The 25,722-nt window shown below is 36.3% G+C and overlaps 1 protein-coding gene across 1 annotated transcript; it reads right to left on the reverse strand.

Moving 5' to 3' along the window:
• Nucleotides 1-772: 772 nt before the first annotated feature.
• cars1 (cysteinyl-tRNA synthetase 1) lies at nt 773-25,722 on the reverse strand. The gene is made up of 23 exons (XM_052146856.1): nt 25,612-25,722; nt 21,747-21,983; nt 18,506-18,597; nt 18,276-18,364; nt 17,813-17,909; nt 16,629-16,727; nt 13,175-13,324; nt 12,835-12,975; nt 11,449-11,537; nt 11,204-11,325; nt 10,726-10,838; nt 10,492-10,620; nt 10,050-10,179; nt 9,722-9,825; nt 8,165-8,262; nt 7,876-8,065; nt 6,132-6,200; nt 5,886-5,967; nt 4,112-4,192; nt 3,956-4,023; nt 1,921-1,980; nt 1,657-1,740; nt 773-1,485 (listed from the first exon to the last, which is right to left on the reverse strand). The coding sequence occupies exons 1-23, from the start codon at nt 25,631-25,633 to the stop codon at nt 1,375-1,377; spliced, it is 2,457 nt and encodes an 818-aa protein (XP_052002816.1). The 5' UTR covers nt 25,634-25,722; the 3' UTR covers nt 773-1,374.

Here is a 25,722-nt window from a genome sequence, read left to right on the forward strand (position 1 = left end):
TTCTTCTTAAGAACACAATTTAAGATTTTTAGAAGAACATCTCAGCTCTGTCAGTCCATACATACAATGCAAGTGAATGGTGCCCAAATGTTGAAGCTCCAGAAAGCACACAGAAGTAATCCATAAAACTCAAGTGGTTTAATCCATGACTTCTGAAGTGATCTAATTGGGTTTTGATAAAAATAAAATAAAAAAACAGACCAAAATGTAACAAATCTTTCCACTTTTGTCATCTTGCCATTGCAGTCTCTAAGCATAATCATGATCTCAAGCTTGATTACACTTCCTATTGCTTTTCCCATGCACAGAGCACTAGGAAGTGTAATCGAGCTTGAGATCATGATTGCCAAAAAAGACTGCTGATGACAAGTATATTGATCACTTCAGAAGACCTGTGCTGCATCAGATGCAGCAATAGACTAATCCACTGGAGTCTTATGGATGACTGTTTTGGGCTGCCTTTATGTGATTTTTGGAGTTTAAAAATTTAGGTAGGTCCATACACACATTGTATGGACCTACAGAGCTGAAACATTCTTATAAAAATCTTCAATTGTGTTCAGCAGAAGAAAGTTATAAATATCTGGGATGGCATCAGGGTGAGTAAATATTGAGAGAATTTTCATTTTAGGGTGAACTATTACTTGAATAATTGTAGTGCATAGTATTTGACTACAACTGTACACCTTTTTCTTGAGAAGACCCATTCAGACAATAGGACAAAAGGACTGATGCCAAAGTTATTGGAGACAAACAAGAATAATATATTGTTCAGAATCTTTTTTTATTTTGGTACTTCATGTTCTTATAAAGAGTATGTTATACTAATAATGACTGGTTCTCCTATATATGCCTCTGTTTCCTTTTGTGGTTAACTTGCAAACCTTCAGTCCCTTCATTCCTGTATCATCTGAGAGATGGTGTTTCTGGAGGAATCATATATATCATTGGCTTATGTGTAAACATTGCTTCAGAAAAAATCCTATTTGAACAACCATTTTTTTGTTTTTTAAAAAGGCAATATTGAATCAATATTGAAAACATTAAATGTCTGAGCCATCCTTACATTCCTCTAATTAACCATCAAAACCTACATCAGAAAGATTATTATATCCTCACATTTTTGTTCTGTGTGTCAAAATGATCAAGTCATAAAATACCTTTTGCTATAGCATCAGGAAATGATAACCTTCTAATCATGATCAGAAGGACTTGTGGCAAAACTTTGCCAACGTTTGGGCCAAAACTCAAAGATGAGCTCTTTTGGTCTTGCCGCCTTTTTACAAACACAAGAAGAGTTCACAACAGACACAATGGGCGGATCACAGGTCACATCAGAATCAATGTGTCATATTCTCAGCTTCCATTCTGTGTTTATTGGAGGTATTCATTGTAAAGCTTCTCTTGGGCCTCGTAAAGCTTGCGAAGCTTTTTGGTCAATCCTTTACTGAGCTCCTTCCCCTCAACATCATGCGTTGGGAAGCCCTGTTTATGCAAACATACATACAGTGCCATTAGTATCTCTGAATACATGGAACTGAATGATAAAAAATTTATAGGGACACACCCATTCGCTATAGTCACACTGAAAAGGATCCAAACATACAGTTGTAACATTGCATCTCATGACAGAGAAGCGAAAACAGTTTGTATTACCGTTTCATCAAAGCTAGAGTATTTGTCAGTCTCTGACCGGAAGATCTCACTTGGTTTAACCTTCATTTTTGCCAGCTTTGCCATCTAGATTAAAAAAATGTACAAATAATTCAAAACAATGGAGCACTAATGAGAATTCAGTTCTCTAAAAAGTATTTTAAATATAAAATATTTATTGACAGAAATTAAAGGCTTTCTATATGACAGGTGAATAAATTATGGAGCGTTTCAGTGTGGTTATGTAATATATTATGCTCTAATCACCTCTTGTTCTTGTTTTTTCCTGGCAGCTTCCTCTTTTTTCTTTGTCTTTTCCTCTTCCAACTTGAAACATAACACAGTGAATAAAATATTAGCATAATGCACACATTTGTAATCAATATACTGGCTTCCCACAGTCACATGAATTTTATTTTTCAAGCCCTGGAAAAAAATCATGGAAATTAATAAAACTAGGGCTGAAATTTTGGTAAAAATCTTTTTTCAATTCTGATTGTTTTCATATATATATATATATATATATATATATATATATATATATATTTTACATTTACATTTATGCATTTGGCAGACGCTTTTATCCAAAGCGACTTACAGTGCAATTATTACAGGGACAATCCCCCCGGAACAACCTGGAGTTAAGTGTCTTGCTCAAGGACACAATGGTGGTGGCCATGGGGTTAGAACCTGTGACCTTCTGATTAACAGCCCTGTGCTTTAGCCACTACGCCACCACCACTCCATGTATAAATATTGTAATTGCAATTTGAACTGTGATTTGGTTATTAACATGAAAAACAAAAACAAAACAAAAAAAAAACTAGTAAGAGTTTCCTTTTGACCACAATTAAGTCATGGGCAAACATGATGTACTGCCAATAATAATAATACTGTTCAAGTAAGGCTGTTAACACTTGAGTACTCTAAATATAAACCCAATTTTTTGAAACCCAATAATAAGTTAAGACATTTTTAAAGATATATATATATATAATATATATCTTTGAATAATATTAACAACAACAACACTAATAATAATAATAATTGTTATTGTAAGACAGTACCATATTTATGTAATATTTTCTTATCTTGCATGGGGAATTGCTATGTTAAACCCATAAGCCTTTATTTTGTAAAAATAAGGAAGACATTTCTGTTTATGGTTGAGCTTGCAATGGCAGCGTAATGCAGAAAAATGCTGTAAATTTAACATGCTCAGCTCATTAGCCTCGCACATGCTTTGAGTATGTGTAATACACTACAGGGAACAGAGCTGTGTACCTACAGTAAGCGAAGTGAGCATCACATGCAGAAAATTTTGTTTTTTAATTAAATTGCAGCCCTTGTGGTTTGATAATAGCCATAGCCTATGACATATTGTGATTTCGAATTTATTTTGGTTAATTGTTCAGCCCTAATAAAAATTTTTTTTAAAGTAATGGAAAATCATGGAAATTCAACGGTCAAAAAGACAGGGGACCCTAAATATACTGTATATCAACATGAAAATGTAAAAGACAAAATAACACTAGCCATCTAAAATGTAGCATTTAAATTTGACTTCTATTTCTATTTTATTCTGAACTGATTGAATCTGTCTATTTACAGTAGAAACCCACAAATGTTACAAATGCCTCTTGAATTTGTTAATTCCTAAATATGAGGGTAGCAGAGGACAAGTCTCAGTTGCCTCCGCTTCTGAGACCATCAATCCACGCATCTTATCACGTGGCTCGCTGTGCATGACACCGCGGAGACTCTCCACATGCTTCCCCCCTGTGATCCACACACAACTCACCATGCGACCCATTGAGAGCGAGAACGACTATTCACGACCACTAGGAGGTTACTCCATGTGACTCTATCCTCCCTAGCAACTGGGCCAATTTGATTGATTAGGAGACCTGGCTGGAGTCATTCAGCACACCCTGAATTCGAACTCATGACTCCAGACACTGTCTCTGGACAGGTGAATCCTGACTGATCTGCAGATCTACATGCCTTAAGCTGCAAGCATGCCTGCACAGTTCAAAGATGGTACAACAATTAACCAGAGCAACTTGAATCCTTGTAATATATTCTGAAAACCGCCATTTATGCTGTCAAGTTGAAAAGGCCTAAATGTTTTTGCATCTGAAACTGGTTTGCATCTTAAACATTTCTTTTATGATGCCTGAGGAGCTAAGGAACATTTTTCCATTGACAGAAGAAACACATCACCTTACAATGATGGAGTATATAACTTTAAGAAGACTAATGACACATTGAAGGCCATGCTTCCTTCCTGATTCTTCATTACCTTTTTCTTCTCCTCCCTTTCCTTCAGCAGTGTCTCTTTGTCCACCAGCTTTACCCCTGTGGGAAGACCTTAAAACAACAACAGTATTTTAAACAGTTTTTTGATTGCTTTTGTTTTTAATATTTAATTACAAGGCAACTCTTTATCTTTTTATACCATCTCGATCCTCCAGTCGGACACCCAACTCGGGTAAAGTGTCATCACGTAATACATCACAGAGCTGCAGTAATTCTGTCACTGGAACACAAACAAAAGATCTCAAATTAATTCTCTATTCTGCATTTTAAGAAGAATATGTATTGCATGCAAATGCCTGTTGGAGGTACTGCAACAGCAACGTCCTTCAAAAAGAAACAAACACTCATAAATTATAGCAAACAAAATTACCCAGGTCCACATTGTTGGACAAAAAAAAAAAAAGAGATACAACATAAGGTAACATTTTTTAATGCAACAGTATCATGAACTAACAATATTTCACAGCATTTATTAGGCTTGCTTAATGTTTATTTATCAAAATACTATTGTTCATTGTTTGTTCATGTTAGTTCATAATGCATTAATGAATATACATTTTAATGTTAACCCTCCTATGGTATTCATTTTATTAGTCATTTTTGTAAATAAATAAAATTGGTCTTGATTCGATAAGTCGAAGTGGTCATAAAAAAAAAAAAGAAACACATTTGGTATTCGCAGTAAAAATTGACTATTGAAAATGAAGGGGAAAAACAAAAAACAAAGCAAATGTTTTTTTTTTTTGTCAAATACTATCAATAAATCAGCCACAGAAAAATACAGGCAGACATTTCAGGGTGAGACTCTAAAACATCCTCAGTGCAAAACATAAGTGCATCCATCCAAGTGGAGCTCTACAGCCATATTATATATATTATTTTATATATAACACCTGATGTTTTCCAGCTGATCACAGCAATCTGACACACATGTTTGCTAAATACATTTTTACAATATAAAGTTTGAAATTGCTAAATGTTTACTCTGGTTCTTCTATTCTATACTCCAATTGAATTTTCAGAATTTAGCAGATAATTTTGTTTCTTGATGTACCTTTTCTTTACATTATTATGCATTTACTTTGAGTTATTATATTTTTTAAATAAATTATTGTTAGAAAAATGCTTATTCTATATCTTCTCTTTGTAACACCATGGTCAGGTTTGATTGCAAGCATAAGGAAATTAATGGAAAATCTGACAATTCATATCAATTTTGTTTCTAGATTTTGACAAATAATAGTTTGATAATGCCTAAATATATATATCCAAATGCATATCTTGTGATGAAATATAAAATTAGGATACAAAAAGCCATCAAACTACACAATAGGTGGCTAAAGTCATATACTGGCTGTTACTGGCATGACACGGTTTTCAAGTCATGTTATTTATATTTTGTTCACCAGATGGCAGCAATCTGCCTCCAATTTATGTCACATTCTCATATTTTCTTCATGTTTCAACTTTTAGAAGTGTAGGTTCTGATTTATTTTTGCATATTTGCTTACGCAAATTAATATTTAGATATTTACATGTAAATAACATAAAAATAGCAGAAATGTTATCATTATGATCATCAAAAAAAAAAAAAAGGGTTACACATCTGACCCATCCGGTCAAATATGACCACGAATACCAAAGGGAGGTGACATTTTTCAATGCCATAGGTGGGTTCAAATGTACAGTATATGCAGAAATTTAAATTAACCAAGATTAAGAAATGCTTTAAAAGTATGTTACTTACTAAGGTAGTTAACATGAATATATATACTGTATATACAATATATATATATATATATATATATATATATATATATATATATATATATATATATATATATAAACGCACGCACGCACGCACGCGCGCACACACACACACACACACACACACACACAGAGTGAGAATTTACCTTTCTTTTCTCTTGCAATTTTTCTGACATCTTCCCTGAAGTCTGACAGCACTGACAAATAGGGCATGACTGTGCTCTCCAGCTAAAACAGCAGTTAACAATAGATGAAGAAATGATTCAAATAGATTTTTAAAAGATTGAGTCTTTATGGAGGCCAACAATCAACAAAACCTTTTTAATAACATAACTTCAAATGCCTAGCTTTGTAACAGATGAATAAACCATGATGTGAGTGGTTTTACTTACATCAGCATTCTGTCCATTTCCACCAACAGGAAATCCAATGGGCTCAGTTCCCTCAATCGCTCCAAATATCTGTAAGAGCAGACAACAGCTTCAGCAATCACTTCAATATGCATTACATTTTTTCCTTCAGTGTATCTGGTTCTCAGCTCATACAGTTTTCAGCAGAGGACTACACATTCAGCTTTAATGTATTGCAATATGGGTAGAGAATATATGAGGGGATACAGAAACAACAGTCTTCATTGTTTAACAACTAACCTCACTGACTCGTATGTAGTAGGGCTGCAACTAACGATTATTTTGATAATCGATTAATCTAACGATTATTGGAACGATTATTTGACTATTCTGCAATTAATGCAACGATTAATCATTAGCTCTTAACCGATTATTCAGCTTGTGCCCCGATTTAAAAAGTTGAATTAAATGTACTTACAAAAAATAGAGGACATAATCACCATTTAAAAAAGGACAAATTAATTCAGTCAATAAATTCACTGTAAAAAAGAAAGTCCTATTGTTATCAAGTGTTTTTTTCTTGTTTTCCTTTTAACATTTTCTAAAAATCTTTAAAACAAGATACATTTACTTGAGAAGCAACATATGAGATACTTAGACTTGCTTTAAAAGAATGTATCTTAACTACAAGTTTATTTTGTATATACGTGTATTTTTTCACTTGGTTATAATTCTGTGAGCGCAGTAAAGATAAAATACACTTATATTCAAGATCTATTCACTAAAAACAAGTTTAAATATCTTGTATGCTGCTTCTCAGGTGAATGCATTTTGTTTAAAGGATTTTAGATATTTTAAAATATTTTTATTTTTAATATTATATTCAACATTCTCAGATAATAATTTTTTCTTCTACAGTATAGCTGCTAAAGAAAATGTACATTGTTTTAAAGGAGTTTTAGATATTTATATTGGAAAACAAGCCAAAACACTGCAACAAAAACTTATTTTGTTGCAGTGTATTAATAGCTTTATTAATAAAGCTGTGTATTGCCAGTTTTCTTCACAATAAGAAATGCACAATGACACACATATTATGATTCAATAAGTCGCAATCCATCACGTTATAATTTAGCTCCATTAAGCTTGAGGGACGAGCATCCACGTGACAGAGTGTGCCTCAGCCAGGTGAGGTTTCAATCTCTCCCCCTTAGATCGGGACATTCACATAACTCATAGAAGAGGTACTGAGAAATGCCAGTTTCGGAGTTTGTAGTTATTTACATGATCTGCTTCCATATTATTTGAACTTTAAGCTATAACGCATTAAATATGACTTCATTGAAGATGTAATGCCAGGATGTTTCCTTTAAAGATGCTCGACACACACGTTTTGCTCAAGCTCCACTTACTCTATAATGAGTGTTTACTTATTTTTATTTTTGTACAATTCCCTCATACTTTGCGATCTACATCACCTGAAGCTGTGAAAGTTTAGAGTACATCTGGACTGTGAGCTGTTTTCTTCCTCTCCTCAGTCAGTTGTGAACTGCAATGCTGCTCTCACGTGTCATCATTAGAGTTTAATGTGTTCTCGTGTTACGTTAAATGACATCAAATGATTATTTGACCAGGAACATTTTTGTCTGCAATTTTTTTATTGTCGACGTTGTCGATAATGTTGACTAATTGTTTCAGCCCTATTATGTAGAGGTTCAAACTGTTATACTATTCAGTGCTTTCATATTCATTATGATTTTCATTGTAATGACAGGTGGCCTGCTACCTTAAGCATGTCGGTCAAGTATAGGGCGATGCTCTCGAGCACCATGCGATTGGGCAGCAGTTTTGCACTCCTTCTGGCTGCCATGTAGGTGTTACTCTGACCGACCAGAGCCCGCATCTCCTCCAGAGCAGAACGAGTGTCTATGTTGTCACACAGCGCCTCATGCACTGATGCCTTCTTCTCATAGAAACTACACAAACAATATGGTAATGAGTGTCAAAGCATAACTGTGATTTTATTTTTCTTCAAGAAAAATTCGCAATTTAGTCTTAAGGAATTTGTGTGTAACCTTTTGTTCAGTTCAATCTCCTCGGCCTCCCATTTCTCAAACTGGCCAGTGATGTCAGTAGGGCTCCTAAGAATATCTTTAACATTTAGGAAGAACTCCTGTAGAAAAAAAAAGATTGATACAACATGACATAAAAGAGGGGCAGAGCACACAAACTATACGTTTGTGTGCGTGTTGTTGATTACAACAGAAAATCATTGCAAACAAAAAATGTGGCATTTCATATATAAATATATATATATATATATATATATATATATATATATATATTTACAAACTGTGGAACAAGACAATTATTTTCTGTAGTTATCGACAACATGCCACATATTCTGTTGATTGAACTTGTATTTAACCATAAACATACCTTTAATTGGTTTATATTTGTGTTGTATGTGTAATATTTTACCACACTATCCAGTTAACATGTTAAGAAAACCCCACACTAAAAACTAAATCCCCCCCTGTGACTCCAAAGTCAAAGTTATTATCGTTAACAAAAATAATTTTGTTAACTGAAATTAAGTAAGTAAAAGTAAAAATTTACTTTTATACAAAATTTATTTTAGTTTTTCATACACAATAGGGTGAATATGGGCAAAGTGGGACACTTTTGGAAACTTTACTTTTCTTGGCACTTTTAATTATGATTCAAATGCCAACTTAAAAGAAAATTATAAATGAGGAGAACCAGGGCAACTTTTAGATTTTAATATACTACAGTTTGATATAATGCAACGTTTACTTTTGGCACACAGCCCTCAATAAAGTTTGACTTTTTCATTCCAGGTAGTCTACTAATTTTTATTTAGGCATGGAAATATAGATTTTGATTCTCTAACTCATGAAACTGTCCCACTTTAGCCATCTTCAACCTATATTATACAAAATGTTTATATTTACAATCCACCTTAATTAAACATGAAAATGCCACTAGATGGAGGTAACACAAGACCGCCCTGAGAAATGTAATGTCATGAGACATTTAAAATGATATTAGTATATGCTTATATAAATGCTCAATAAAATAATAAAAAACTAAACTAAAACTAACAAAGTGTGAAAACTCACTTAAACTAAACTAAATAGAAATTACATATTGAATATAAAATAGAAATAACTCAATTAAAAATCGAAAACTATAATATCCCTGCTTCAAAATGTAAGACTGAGCAAAATTCTGTTAGGGAAATTGCACTATTATTGCATCATTTTCTAATAAGCCATCTTTATTTTTACTAAAGTACAGTTTTTGGAGGTGTACTGGGGCTGCACTGCATGTCTAATTAAGATCCAAATCTCACATTTGGATGAGTCTGCCCAGGTTATATTCCTTGGTGACAGAGTAATTGATAGGTGGGAAGAAGTGCAAGACAAAATTAATGTGCCCTGAAGGACATGCAATTTTTGGGACTTTCCAGATCCTTGTAGAAATCAAGATAGGCCTTATGTGCTCTCATTAGGATTCTGTATACACAGATAATTGGAAGATATTACATTTGAATAAAGCACAAATTTTGGGCACTTTTTCCATCACATCTTCCTTGTGGGTTCACTCACATTTATGAACTTTTCATACTGGATGGCCGACTCCATTGTGTTGTTTGAGTAATCCAATGTGTCTTTCCATGAATGCATTAGAAAGGCCAAACGAAGCTGCCTTGCTAAAAAGAAATGCAACAAAAATTCAAAATATCAAAACTCTGACTTCCTATTGTTTCCTGTTCATCACTAGTAGAAATGTATAAGGGAGCATGAATGACCACACATACGCACGTTTATACTCAAATATATATATATATATATATATGCACAATACATATATATATACAGATGTCTAAACATATAATAATGATTATAATAATTATATAATTATTATATCAAATACCTGAATGTTTAGATAGGGCATCTTTGATAGTAATAAAGTTCTTCAGAGATTTGGACATCTTGCATCCAGCAATGGTCAGGTGACCTGTGTGCAAGAAATACCGCACCCAGTAATCATTCTCAAAGTAGGCCTGTAGAAAATAAATAAATCAATCAATTATATAAAGACAAAGCTTAAATCATACTTCACATTGACATTCAGAGGTGTGATCTACAGCATTCCAGGGCCTGGATCAAGTAGCTAATCATCAGTCTTCAGATTAAAGGGATAGTTCATCCAAAAATTTAAATTGTCTCATCATTTACTCACCCTCATGCTATCCCAGATGTGTATGACTTGTGAACTATTCCTTTAACTATTTTAGAGATAATCTGTACCGATTATGAACTGGCATGGAATCAAGCATATCAACAGTGGCTATTCAACATTTTTCACAGCTCACCTCAGACTGCGCCAACTCATTGTCATGATGAGGAAAACGCAAGTCAAATCCTCCTCCGTGGATATCCATAGACTCTCCCAATATGGATCCAGCCATGGCTGAACACTCAATATGCCACCCAGGTCTTCCCTTTAACATCCCAGGAGAATTGCAAGTATTGAGCAAAACATAATCATTGGGACCATGCATTCAAAGACTTAAAAAAAAAATCTTTTCTGATGTGTAATTTCTCACCTTGCCCCATGGGGAGTCCCAGGATGGTTCTCCAGGCTTGGAGGCTTTCCACAACGCAAAGTCATTCTGTGATCTCTTTTCACTGAGTCTGTCTGCTGAGATACTCAAGTCTCCTGCAAAAATAAAAACAAAAATCTTTAAAAAAAAACAAAAAACAACAACAAAACATTCAAGGAATGTTTATGAAAATAAAATCACAGTACAAGCATTTATACATTATCTCCTATTGCTCTGTAATAAACAGATAATTCTTGCTCACTGTATCCTCTGTTCTGATTAGGATAGCGGTATTTGCACATTATTGGCAGTCAAGATGGACACATCTCCAAACACTACCCTATGTGATTGACAGTGCATACAAGTGTATATAATAATTATGTGTACGTTTAGTGGATGGCATGAAATAAATTCTGCCTCATTACAATTGCAATAATGCAAACTTTTTTATGTAATGTGATTCCTGTTTTCTGAACTGTACCTTCTCCCTCTTGAAGAGCCTTCTGATCACCAACGGCCTCTGGTACCAGTTTGGCATAAGAGTGAGAAGGACAGGCATCAAACTTTGCTGTGTCAAAATATACTGATCCATTTGATTCGTATCTAGGGAGAGAAGACATCAGAAACAAAACTGACAGGTTCTGAAAAGCTAGCCTTTATTTAAAAGGGTCAAATCATGAAAAATCTAAATACTCAATCCAAAATGAAAGGCAGCTCTGCTCCTACCCATAACCATTGTCCAGAATCCTTTTGACAAATGCCACGATCTCTGGCACATACTCACTGACCCGTGTGAGAACATCAGGAGGAAGAACCTGTCAATCAAAAATGGCCTTAAACACCCCAATGCTTTTTTGCAACTGCTCAGACTTTTGATATTTAAACACATGAATCTGAATTGTTTATGCCAAACATACATGTCAACACATTAGATACATTATCAAAGGCATAATTGGATCATTAACTCAGTTTATCCTAAATTGAAAGGATTGCTTTTTATGTTTGCCCTTAGATTTCCCATTAAAGTCAACATGAAATCAAAACTGACATATTCCTTGGGCTTTTCTTCATATGTCGCTTAATACATCTGAGATTATATGATGTATTCCAGATCTTCTAACATGCTAATTCCTCTCTGGCTAATTCTGTTCTTCAAACGCATGAACGGATTTGATGAGAATATCTGGATTGAGTTGTTTGAGATAAGTGCGCGTTCCTGCGTTTACTGAAACGGGCACATGTATCGATACTCAAAACCATGATCAGCAACGCAGCAATTGGTTGGCGACGAGAGACCAAAATAATGACATCATAGTAAAAATATGAATATAATATAAATCATTATATGTATTTATTTATTGATAAACACTTACAGTAAATAATGGATTTGATATCTGTATATAACATAAATATGTGCAGTACATAAAAATACCTCTAAAAAAAAGCCTGCATTCTTACATGGCCAGAAAACAATGGAAATCATTAAAAAAAATTTTTATGAAAGATGTACACATTTTTAATGGCACAAATAAAGACATGGCTCTTTTATTTAGTCCATTACATCTCTTGAGCTGTAGAGGGCGCTAAGAACCGAGGTCAATTCGGCCAGATTGCCTTAAAATTAATGCACAAAAAAAGAATGTATGACTTATAAACCTTTATGAAGTAGATTACTCCCTCACAACTAAAGCTGTACCTCTAAATGAACAAAATCCGCTGTACCTATTATAATCTACAGTATTATTATTATTTTAAAATGATTACTAAAGTATAATCCTGAAAAAATAAGTTAAATAAGCCTGCTCCTAAGCAGGTCATGGTCTTCTCGTGCACGATTCATCTGTAAACGTTGTTCTGATGCAAAAACGCTCAGCTTCGTAATCTTTTCTCTAAATGCTGCAGCTCTGAAAAGACCTTTGTTTTCGGCTGATGTCCCAAAGCCGTCTTATTTTTCAATATGTAATGCCCTTGTAACACAGTATGCAATTCCTGATGAATAAAATCATGTCCCATCCCACTTTATTTCTCGTTTAAATTTCCGGTCAAACTCAGAAATACTCAACTGCAGAATGGGTTTCATGTTGACTTTAACAGCTATATGTCTTCACTCACATTTAGAGATTCCATGTCTTTATGAAACTCTCCCTCCCAGTACTTTGGCAACAAAGAGAAGATTGAGTTTTCGGTCACTTGGCTACCAAACTGGGAGTCTAACCAATCTGATAAAAGATCCTTGGCCTCCTCCAATAAAACCTAAAAAATCAGAACAATTAAGAAAGAACAGAACAGAACAATCCAAAAAAGATATATTTTTAAGGCTACACCACAAATTCACAATACTTTCTGTCAAAAGACAGAACTACATTAATAAAGTCGACACTCGCCAGACTTCCAACACTGTGGAAACTGACCGAACTAGGTCACATCAAGAGCTTTTACACATATTGTCTACCTCTGCCTGATTCTGGATTGATCCATCAGCAGCTTTGCTCTGCACTGCCACCTGCAGGGGACCTAGGGCAGCGTCAACTGCTGCTTCCAGCCTCTCCAGCATCTGCTTCTTATCTGGGTCTGTAGACTCACCAAGCTTGGCTTTGAAGGGCTAAACACAATCAAATAAATTTATATTAAAGCAGAATAAAGGGGAAAGAGATAAAAGCTATGACAACATTTGCGAGAGGGCCAGTCACAAACTGTCTGAAGTGTTTAAGGTTGTTTTATTTTGTGTTCAGGGTTGCTTAAATGACTTTACTGCAGTCATTAATGCATTTTGTTAATTAATGGCAGTTCTGCCAGTAAATCTTTGTGCAGGTTATAGAAATATTTACCTTGGTAATGTTCATGAGGAAGGTTTGCCTTTATTGCTTTTTATTGCATTATCAGGGCACACTGATAATGATGACAGATCATTTACAGCCAAGACTAAAGGTTTTGTGAAAACTGGAGACAGTCCTGAACGGTTACAACGGTTTTGCACATAATAATTTGAATTTAGACAAAAATGTGACAGAGGAAATTATTCTGATTTGCAAATTGCATTTCTGACCACCTAGAATTGGTACTTTCAGCATTTGAAACGTACAAATGGATCTAAAGGGATAGTACACTTACAAATGAAAATTCTGTCATCCTCTACTTAAGGACGATGACACTACATGACTTTAACTACAAGTTTAGCAGCCTGTGTCATTGCTATTCTACTCTAGTCAGCTCCAGTCTGCAGATTTTGGGCCAGTCAGAGTAGTGTAGTATATGATCATCCGCCACAATAATGTAATGCATTTTAATGATCTGATTTATTATATTTATCATTTAGATTATATAAAAAAATTTAATAAATATTTATAATTCTTTAGTCCTTATATATTGAATTATTGTTCTTTGAGGGCCTTTCACAGCCAAAATATATAAATAAAATGCTAATAAAAATAAAAAGTAGTTATTTGTAAATTATATTCACCCTTTTCTACATTGAAAGCACTATAACTACACATTATATGATGTTTTACTCTGTTAATTTCATAGTTTCTTTTTGAAAATATGCAGTAATTTCAAATCAGATGATATACTCCAAAAAAGTTGAGACAGGCAATTTAATACTAAAAACTATTTGACGAGTTGAAATAACAAAGCGATATAAAACAGGAGATGTTAAACAGGTGAGGCAATCGTGTCATAATATATAAGGAGCCTCCAAAAACAGATGCTTCAGCAATTAATCCAGCAATTTGCAAACAAGGACAAATTGGAAGGATTTGGGGCATTTCACCCTCTACAGTGCACAATATAGTTTCAAGGAATAAGATTCAAGGAATCTGGTCAAATCTCAGTGCGTAAATGGCAAGACGAAAACCAGTTCTGGATGCACGTGATCTCTGATCCCTCAGACGTGGATGGATAATGGATATCATGAACATGTGTTTGGGATTACTTTAGTAACCCTTTGTTAGTCAACACCACTTGCCGCCGCATCCATAGATGTAAATTAAGACTTTACTATGCAAAGCAGAAGCCCAACATCAACACTGTCCAGAAGCGCTGTCTCGGTCTCATCTTAGATGGAAAGTAGAACAGTGGAACTGTGTTTTTTGGTCAGAAGAGTCCACATTTCTAAAGTTTTTGAAAAACAAAGCAATCGGGCCAAAGAGGAAAAGGATCATTCAAGATGTTATTAGTGTCAGGTCCAAAAGCCAGTGTCTGCATGCACCAGGTGTGTAAGTGTCCATAGCATGGGTAACTCACACATCTGTGAGAACACCATGAATGCAGACAGATATGTACAAATTGTGGAGCAACTTCTGGCACTTTTCCACTGCACGTTACGGTTCGACTCAGCTCACTTTACATTTCTGAGTGCCGGCTCAATGTGGGTGGGATTATAGGCTGATTGTCATAGTTGCGTCACCTCTACTGCCGTGAAATCATCTTAAACGCTACACAAAAAATACTGACCATAAACAATAGCACGACTGCTAGCTGTTAGCTACTAGCTCATTGTGCTGCATAAAGCAGTTGTTGCATGGTGATTTTACACAAGTTAAATTGGCCTGGTTGTTTTAGAAGCAAGCAGTAGTTGGTCAACTAAATAAAGTGAAGCTTTCAAGCAGAATATAGAGTTAATGTAACAAAACGTATCATACTCCATCATGGACTCCAATAACGCTGTGGCCGAGTCCAGGGCACTCTCCCTCCCATTGCTGTAGATAGAGTCCATTTGGTCGAACCACTTCCACTTTCTTCTGTTTGAACCACTCTGGCTGTTGTTGTCCTTGATGGTTCTCTAGTTACTTTTAAGTTTTTTTAATCTTTTTTTTTTTTTTTTTGCCGTGTGCGGCCAATAGCTGAGACACTTCCTGAAAGACATTTTGCATAATTTCATTACCGGTAGTCGCTAATGAGAAGAACGTCTGCACCTTGTTTATTGACCACGGCGTGGTTTTGCGCACAGCCATTTATTTTTACAATTCGAAAGTCACGTGAACAAATTATACTGTTGTTAACTTTAAAACTAGTGGGTTGATGTCCCGTATAGCAAGTCCAGTGATGCCGGTAGTGAAGATCCTCTCTGACCAATCAGTGATCTGCAGGGTTTTGATGTCACATTTAGTATCGGTTGGCTCACTTGACCGAGGTGGTACTAAAAAAAGTACCAGGTACTATCCACAGTGGAAAACCCCCAAAAAGCCAATAGAGTCAAGTCAAGCTGTACCGTGCAGTGGAAAAGCCCCATTATACTGTCATCCAGCACCGTCTTTTACAGGTCCCTGCATTTTCCAGCAGGACAACTTCAAACCACATACTGCCTGGATTACAAGTGCATGGATGTGTGAGCAGAGAGTGTGGGTGCTAGATTAGCCTGCCTGCAGTCCTGACCTGTCTCTAGAACAAAATGTGTGGCGAATTTTGAAGCACAACATCCGACAACGAAGACCCCAGACAATTGTGCAGCTAAAGACCTGCATAATGCATGAATGGGGAAAATTCCACTTTCTAAACTTAAACTTGTGTCTTCAGTGCCCAAATGCTTAATAAGTGTTATTAGAAGTAATGGTGATGTTTCACAGTGGTGAACACTCGACTGTCCCAACTTTTTTGGAGCATGATAATGACTGTACATTTAAAAAAACAAACAACAAAATTCACAGGGTAAAACATCATATAATGTGTAGTTGTAGCGCTTTCAATATAGCAAAGGGTGAATATAATTTACAAATCACTACTTTTTGTTTTTATTAGTATTTTCCATAATGTCCCAACTTATTCGGAATTGGGGTTGTAGCATTCCATGTAATTAATTTTATTAAAAATGTTAATCAATTGACAGCCCTACTTAAAAGATTTGAAAAATTAAATAGAAATAACTATTGTATGAGTGATGTATGGAATATTATTCAAGTTTTCCCCACCTCTCTAGCTGTTAACACATCCAGCAGTATCTGAGAGGGACTGGGCTGCTTCTCTCTATACTGCTCCAGCAGATAGTTCTGTCGGGCTCTTTTGATGATCTGAAATGCACAGGTCACACTGCTGAACACTGTCTTTCCTTAATGTGATATTTAGATTAAAGGGGTCATGACATGAGAAACCAAATTTGCCTTGATCTTTTGGTATATAAGAGGTCTTTGTATCATTAAAACGTCCTGCAAGTTTAATATTTTAAGACGTCCTCCACATTCTAAACGAATCATTTATTTAATCAAGCTCAAAATACAGCTCGTTCTGGATTCATGGTTAGAAGTGACGTACCAGCGTTTGCATATGACCGCCTCCAGCGCAAGACAACTACGCTCATTTCGTATCGCCGTGCGCCTCACAAGTGTTCAGTCGATGGACAGCGAGCTCTGACAGAGACTACTTGTGCACAGGAAAATTACGATGCCACACAGATGTGCTGTTCCTGGCTGTGGTCAAACAAAACCTCTGAATAAGCTGCCGAAAGATCCAGACGTCAGGGAAAAATGGATGCAGTTTATTTTTTGCGGACGTCCCAGTCACGGCAGTGTTAACTTAAGCGTTTGTTCTGTACATTTTAAGGATGACTGTTTTGAGAACAAATCTCAATATGATGCTGGCTTTGCCAGAAAACTGTTGCTCAAAGATAAGTCCGTGCTGACTATTCTGGGAACAACGACGACGCAAACTGTAAGTAATCTATTTTAAACTTTAAACTACTTTTTAAAGCGCAATTTCATTCATTATGAATAATCACAGTGTTTTTACTTAGTTTACTTGCATATTGTTCTGGCTGGAGGCGTCAATAATTGATACATAGGCACTGACGTTAGCCAATCATAACAGTGGGCGTTAACACTGAAGTCTTAAATGGAAAACGCCCCCAAAACAGACTGTTTGAATCAGAGGATGAGAAACAGTGTGGGAAAAGGTCATAAATCACTAGATTTTAAAAGTTTTTCTTAAAAAAAATATATTAATACTATAATTGCACCTAAGGGAACATAATAATACAATAAAAAAACCCATGTCATGACCCCTTTAAACTTTCCTCAGTAGTTTAAAAGGAACAATTTGTATTTGTAAAATTAAAGATAACTATGTGGTTAATCAGATTCTATGCACACACTGTTCTTACCTTGTCATCAATATCTGTGATGTTCATACAGTAGAAGACGTCATATTTGAAATAGTTCTTCAATATTCTTCGGAGGATATCAAATGAAATGTAGGATCTGTAAAAACAAGGACAATAAACCATCATGAAACACAGCGAACCAATACATTAAAAGAATATATTAAAAAAGTACACAAAACAGCCTTGAAGCTGCATGGGCCTTGGATGTCAATCTATCTATATTGTCTCTCTTCTATGTTCATGAAAACATATCAATACACAATACATGAGATGTCTTCATGAGCAGGATTACAGCCTCACATACTCAATACATAAACGCTAAAAATTCCTATGCCTGGATTGAATGACTGAATGGGTGTTTAAGCCTTTTCACTGAGCATTGTAGTGAGTCTATTGGGCCATTTTGAACAGCTGAGGTACACTGAAAACAAAGAACTCTATGCGTGGCTGAGGAATATGTCACCTGGCATGACCCATGTGAGAAGCATCATACACTGTTGGGCCGCAGCAGTACCACAAAACTCTGTTTCCCCTTTGTGGTACAAACAACTCCTAATTGCAAAAAACAAGACAGATATTAATTATAATGGCAGTTCATTATTCAGTTAATTACTGACAATACAATGAGATGTGCAATGTCCTATACACATAGCTGAGGTACATGAGGCAGTGTTGTTGTTCTTTCTTCAGTACCTTGGTTCGTGTGAGGCTGTTGTAGAAATGCAGCTTTGAAATGTCAGTTCCTCCTGGGGGAGACCAAGGTGGCTGCACCCGTTTTCCCTTTGCTGCAAGACAAAATAAATTGTTTTACCAAAATGACTTTATCTACTAAAAAAATCACTTACTGTTCTAGATTTATTTTTATAACAGTCTGAAATGACTCAAAATTAAAAAGTATCTGAATAGTAGGCATCTCTCCGTTTCAAGACAACAGGTGCACCATAGGAATTTGCTTTGGTTGCACACCTGCTTTTAAAGTGTACAAGTGGGTTTTCTATCTCACAGAAAACATAAAACATTATGTCAGCTACACTAGCACATCAGAGCTCAAGATTAAGGATTTTTTTCTGCTGGCCTGGTTGGGCCAATACTTCAGATTTTTACTTGACCTCGCTACATTTTAACTAGCATCACCACAAAATAACTATGATTTTTAGTTTTAGTCAATTTTGTATGCGTTTGTGCCAGAAATAATATTTAGACTCTTAATTGAATGTTCAGTTGTATTACCCAACATATATATAAAAAATTAAACTAGCGTTATTGGGATATGATGCAAGACAATAATGACTGGATTATATTTTCAAATATGACACGACTAGTAATTTGAGAAATATTGACAACCATACAGGTCCTTCTCAAAAAATTAGCATATTGTGATAAAGTTCATTATTTTCCATAATGTAATGATAAAAATTAAACTTTCATATATTTTAGATTCATTGCACACCAACTGAAATATTTCAGGTCTTTTATTGTTTTAATACTGATGATTTTGGCATACAGCTCATGAAAACCCAAAATTCCTATCTCAAAAAATTAGCATATTTCATCCGACCAATAAAAGAAGTGTTTTTAATACCAAAAAAAAGTCAACCTTCAAATAATTATGTTCAGTTATGCACTCAATACTTGGTCGGGAATCCTTTTGCAGAAATGACTGCTTCAATGCGGCGTGGGATGGAGGAAATCAGCCTGTGGCACTGCTGAGGTGTTATGGAGGCCCAGGATGCTTCGATAGCGCCTTAAGCTCATCCAGAGTGTTGGGTCTTACGTCTCTCAACTTTCTCTTCACAATATCCCACAGATTCTCTATGGGGTTCAGGTCAGGAGAGTTGGCAGGCCAATTGAGCACAGTAATACCATGGTCAGTAAACCATTTACCAGTGGTTTTGGCACTGTGAGCAGGTGCCAGGTCGGTGCTGAAAAATGAAATCTTCATCTCCATAAAGCTTTTCAGCAGATGGAAGCATGAAGTGCTCCAAAATCTCCTGATAGCTAGCTGCATTGACCCTGCCCTTGATAAAACACAATGAACCAACACCAGCAGCTGACATGGCACCCCAGACCATCACTGACTGTGGGTACTTGACACTGGACTTCAGGCATTTTGGCATTTCCTTCTCCCCAGTCTTCCTCCAGACTCTGGCATCTTGATTTCCGAATGGCATGCAAAATTTGCTTTCATCCAAAAAAAGTACTTTGGACCACTGAGCAACAGTCCAGTGCTGCTTCTCTGTAGCCCAGGTCAGGCGCTTCTGCCGCTGTTTCTGGTTCAAAAGTGGCTTGACCTGGGGAATGCGGGGATGTTTCTACTCCAGACTCAGTCCACTGCTTCCACGAGGTCCCCAAGGTCTGGAATCGGTCCTTCTCCACAATCTTCCTCAGGGTCCGGTCACCTCTCTCGTTGTGCAGCGTTTTTTGCCACACTTTTGCCTTCCCACAGACTTCCCACTGAGGTGCCTTGATACAGCACTCTGGGAACAGCCTATTTATTCAGAAATTTCTTTCGGTGTCTTACCCTCTTGCTTGAGGGTGTCAATGATGGCCTTCTGGACAGCAGTCAGGTCGGCAGTCTTACCCATGATTGCGGTTTTGAGTAATGAAACAGGCTGGGAGTTTTTAAAAGCCTCAGGAATCTTTTGCAGGTTTTTAGAGTTAATTAGTTGATTCAGATGATTAGGTTAATAGCTCGTTTAGAGACCCTTTTCATGATATGCTAATTTTTTGAGATAGGAATTTTGGGTTTTCATGAGCTGTATGCCAAAATCATCAGTATTAAAACAATAAAAGACCTGAAATATTTCAGTTGGTGTGCAATGAATCTAAAATATATGAAAGTTTAATTTTTATCATTACATTATGGAAAATAATGAACTTTATCACAATATGCTAATTTTTTGAGAAGGACCTGTATATATGATAATTAATGCTAAGGAATGTTCCAGGTTCAATACAAGTGAAATTCAGTTGACAGCATTTGTGGCATAATGTTGATTACCACAAAATGTTTATTTCGATTTGTCCTTCCTTTTCTTTAAAAAAAGTAAAAATCATGGTTACAGTGAGGCCCTTGAAGTGGAAGTGAATGGGGCCAATTTTTGGAGGGTTTTAACAGAAATGTGAAGCTTATAATTTGTATTAAGACACTTACATGAATTCTTCTGTTAAAACTCATATATTATTTGAGCTGTAAAGTTGCTTGAATCATACATTTTACAGTCACTTTAGGGTTTGTTGACATTAAATCGTCATGGCAACAAAGTTGTAAAATTGGATATAACTTTAGGCAGAAAAGGTTAGCAAGTAATTTTATCACACTAAAATCATGTTAACACTCATATTGTTTATGTCTTGTGGTTATACTTTTGAAATAGTGAGCATTTTAATGTTTACGGATTGGTCCCACTCACTTCCATTGTAAGTGCCTCACTGAAACACAGATTTTTGAAAAAAACATTTAAGAATTTTTGTGGAACTCAACAAATGGACGATTTAGTTACGATGCAGCGCAGAGTCAATAGAGCATGAAGCAGTGCTGTCCTGCTGAGACTCTCTCAGACTGGCCATCCTTATTGTTGAAATGTGAAAGTAAAACAAATAATGAGTAACAAAACCACACAACGTTGTCTTCTAATGAAATAGCTGTTTAAAAGCTAAAGAGCCCTCAGTGTGGACCAGACACCTATATTTCATGCTGCCATGATGGTTGTGTCCAGAACACACTTGAAGTGCTCATCTTGTTTAGACTGTAAACTACTCATCAGTTTCCTGTCAATTTCGGAGAAATACGATGAGCCACCCACTTCCTCTAAGAACATTCTGAACTCATGCAATACAAACTGCAGGTCATGAGCGGAAAACCACAGAAACCACAATTCAGCTACAACCTACGTTAATGCACAACAGGGCCCTGTAAATTCTGTCTACTCACTGCTGCATTCTGGGGTCTGTTCATTCATTTGGGGCTTCAGGGTGGCTATGTGTTTATACCAGCGAAGGGCATGGACATGCCGCTCGGGTGGGGGCCCGTGGAAAAGCGAAAAGGCTTCAGCATCCGCCTGCGAAGGCCCATAGCCGGCTAGGTAACTGCGACTGCTCAAGTACTCATTGAGAGCCTCAACCCTGCGAGCATCCTCGCTTATGCGCAGTAAGAAGCCATAATCAAAGGCTGGAAAAACAAAAGAGTATAGACACACATAAACACAGAGGAGCAGACATTAGAAAAGAGCTAGGGGCCCCCTGCCCCGGCCTATGCACACAGAAGGACTATGATGCCACCTGTAATCCTTTTTTAATTTCTCTGAAACCTAAGCTGTAATTAATCAGCTCACGCAATTGTACAACTATGTACTCATGACTGACAATTTCACAATTGACGGTACAGGATAAAGGAGTCAAACAGATGTATAGGAAAGTGCAATCCTGCTGTGAAAATGAAACCGAAATGAGAGCCTAAAAATTATGACATAACATTAGACATTAATAAGGGTTATTTAACTTGAAATAATGTACAGATTTAGCTGTTTCGGAAGGAAATTGGTACTTTAATTCACCAAAGTGTCATTCAACTGATCACAAAGTATAGTCAGGATATTACGAATGTAAAAACAACAGCACCATCACTATTTGAAAAAAGTAATTTTTTATCAAATCTAGACAGGCCCCATTTCCAGCAACCATCACTCCAACACCTTATCCTTGAGTAATCATGATAAATTCAAATTTGGTACTATAAAATCACTTGCCGTTATATCAAACACAATTGAAAGATATTTGGTTCATTAAATGAAGCTTAACATTTTCTTTGTTTTTGGTTTTTGAGTTGCCACAGTATGCAATAGACTGGCAGGTCTTAAGGTCAATATTAGGTCAAAAATGATAACAATAACAAAACCATTCCAAAGATCTGAAAAACTGAAGTGTCTAAAATGCTCAACTTACGTTAGATGTCCAAATATCAGTTGTAAAACTGACTGCTGCTTCGGGAACGGCTTGCATACCTGTCAACACTCCCGTTTTTCCCGGGAGTCTCCCGTATTGTTATTTCTCCCAAAATAAGCTCCTGTAATTTGTATGGCCCAAACCACGTTATATGAATAATCACATCAATGTATTATTCCAAGGTGGTCCAGTTGCCAGATCTTGAATGAAACGCATCCTACTCACACAATCGGCACATCATACAAATTACAAATCATTTATGATCTCAATCTGGCAACCTACAACCCATTTGCGCGGTTGATATCTGCACAGGCAGTAGACGCGGGATGTTAAATCAAGCATCACTGGTAGATGGGAGGAGAAGAATCAGCTGGTGCTCAAAATATACATGTACATTTAACAACAGCTGGATGGAAGAATTTAATTTGATATCCCGAAGCCATATCGACAATGCCTACGCCTTTTGCAATTTGTGTCGCACTGATTTTAATATCGGAAACGGTGGGAAAAATTAGGTTACTCAGCACATTAAATCACAACGGCACAATTTGTATGTATTTAGCCTGCCTCTGCCATCCAGCACCCCACTTCCCCTCTCCCGGATTTGTGTACCAAATGTTGACAGGTATGCTTGTAACAGGCTGCGTGTGTGACATGACACGATATTAAACAACTCGGGCATCGCGACATCGGAATGTACCTCCTACTCTCTATTGAGGAAACGTATCAGATTTCTGATCCCTCTGTCCTCAACTATGGAGAACAGCTGGTCATCCAGGGCCATGAATTCCATAATTTTCCTCGTAATTGCTTTGGTCTTTTCGCTGCTCATTCCAAGGGATGATAGGAGAGGCTGCTGACTTGTGGCTGGCTCTGAGCTCTGGCTAGCTTTAGCCGCTTTCACTTTTTAGCTTCTTTTTTAAAATGGGCATGTTCAGCTGGGTGATGGTGTTATAAATGTCTAATTAGGTTTGTTGATCCGAAAGTTATTGTGGTGTTCCCCCATGGTTTACTTTGGCCTTACATTTATTACACATTTCGAACTTTATGTATTCTTCACTCACACAGTGAAGATCTTCCACGCCAATGACATGTTTACGTGCGGCTGTGACGTTATTGCCTGCGCCGCTGGCAACAAAACGGACCGGCTTGGAATCGGAAAGACGTGAGGCTGACCGGCCGGTCACTGGTCCGGGCATGTGGAAAATCGGCTAATTCCGGTCCCTGGCCGGTCGATCGGTGCATCTCTACAAAAAAGCTTTCTAATTTCTTTAGAAACTCGTCAGTCAATCATTATTTGGGGGAGTGAAGGCTATGTACAATTCTTGAAACAGCCAAAAACTGAAGATTTCATACAAAGGTGCACACTACAGTCTTCAAAGACAAAGGACAACTGTCTCTAACATGGACAGAAAGAGATGTGGAAGGCCAGATGTACAACTAAACAAGAGGATAAGTACATCAGAGTCTCTAGTTTGAGAAATAGACACCTCACGTGTCCTCAGCTGACAGATTCACTGAATTATACCGGCTCAACACCAGTTTCATGTACAAAAGTAAAGAGAAGAATCAGGGGTGCAGGCCTGATGGGAAGAATTGCAAAGAAATAGACACTTTTGAAAAACAAAAAGAAAAGGTTAGAGTGGGCAAAAAACAGACATTGGACAACAGATAATTGGAAAAGAGTGTTATGGATCTTAACCCCATTGATCTTTTGAGGGATCAGCTAGACTGTACGGTGCGTGAGAAGTACCCGACAAGACTATGGCAAGTGCTACAGGAAGCGTGTGGTGAAATGTCACTTATCTGGACAATCAAACAGCTAGAATGCCAATGATCTGCAAAGCTGTCATTGCTGCACGTGGATTGTTTTTTATGAGAACTCTCTGAAGTAGTTTAATTTTTTATTGTAATAGTCATTTTTCACATTATTAATGTCCTGACTATACAGTACATTGTGATCAGTTGAATAAGTACCAATTTCTTTCCATTAGAGCAAAATCTATCCATTATTCCAAACTTTTGGGTGCCAGATATACATTTAGGACAACACCTGTAAAAGCATCACTAATATTTAATATGTGTAATTTCCAAAAACAGATTATTGTTATAGTCTTCATACTTAATGTGAGGGGCATACGTGATTCAATTTTGCCTGACCATGTGCTGAGGCCAAACAAATTATAATGATAATAATAATTGAATAAATGAAAGTTAGCGCTAAAAGAACAAGAATAAGTATGTGAATACAACCATTATGCTAAATAGCTAATAAAACAAATGTAGGGACATTAATAACTTAAGTAACTCATGTTCAAACATTGAGTATTGTCATTTTATTAAGTCTTTATGCTTAATGTTAGTAGAATACGTGACGAAACTTTGCCTGAACATATGCTGAATCTAAAATAAATAAATTAGAAACTGTCAAAGAATTAGTACGTTAGGCAAATGTTATGCTGTATAATACATATTTGGACAGACATAATTGAAATCTGTCACAATAACTAACACTGAGAATAGTAAGATTTTTTTTTAAGCTGTCATTTTAATTATTTCAATCCTAGTGTGTCACTTACAAGCTGTCAAACCAATGTTCAAGGGGACACAATGCAGTCTAACAGCAGTACGAGAGACCACGTCAAACATTACACGTCTACTGTATGTATAAGAGCACTATATGAGGAGAGAGCACAGTGGAAACATCCTAAAACATACGCAGGTCTGGCAAATACCAGCTTTGAAGAACCATTTGTACAGGCCTAACGGGGAAACGAACCGTTGATTTTCTACAGCATACATAACTACCGTTTCATCGCGAGCGAACCGAGATAAGTAAATAGAGTTAAAATTACATTGATCTTCTGTACCTGCCATTGTCCACTATCTGATGCAACAATAACGTGTTCCGGAAAACCAAAAAGAAAATCACAATGAAACACAGGACACAGAAACGAATGCGCCGT

Source organism: Xyrauchen texanus, chromosome 2, assembly GCF_025860055.1.
Source record: "Xyrauchen texanus isolate HMW12.3.18 chromosome 2, RBS_HiC_50CHRs, whole genome shotgun sequence".
NCBI classification, from domain to species: Eukaryota; Metazoa; Chordata; class Actinopteri; order Cypriniformes; family Catostomidae; genus Xyrauchen; species Xyrauchen texanus.

What these genes read in the sequence shown, in the direction of transcription:
- cars1 (XM_052146856.1), bottom strand. Translation starts at nt 25,633, where the DNA reads ATGGCAGGTACAGAAGATCAAT. An exon ending in ATTCTGGACAATGGTTATGG is followed by an intron (nt 11,326 to 11,448) that starts GTAGGAGCAGAG and finishes TTCTCTCCCTAG; the next exon opens with ATACGAATCAAATGGATCAG. An exon ending in GGAAAAAACAAGAACAAGAG is followed by an intron (nt 1,741 to 1,920) that starts GTGATTAGAGCA and finishes TTTTTAATCTAG; the next exon opens with ATGGCAAAGCTGGCAAAAAT.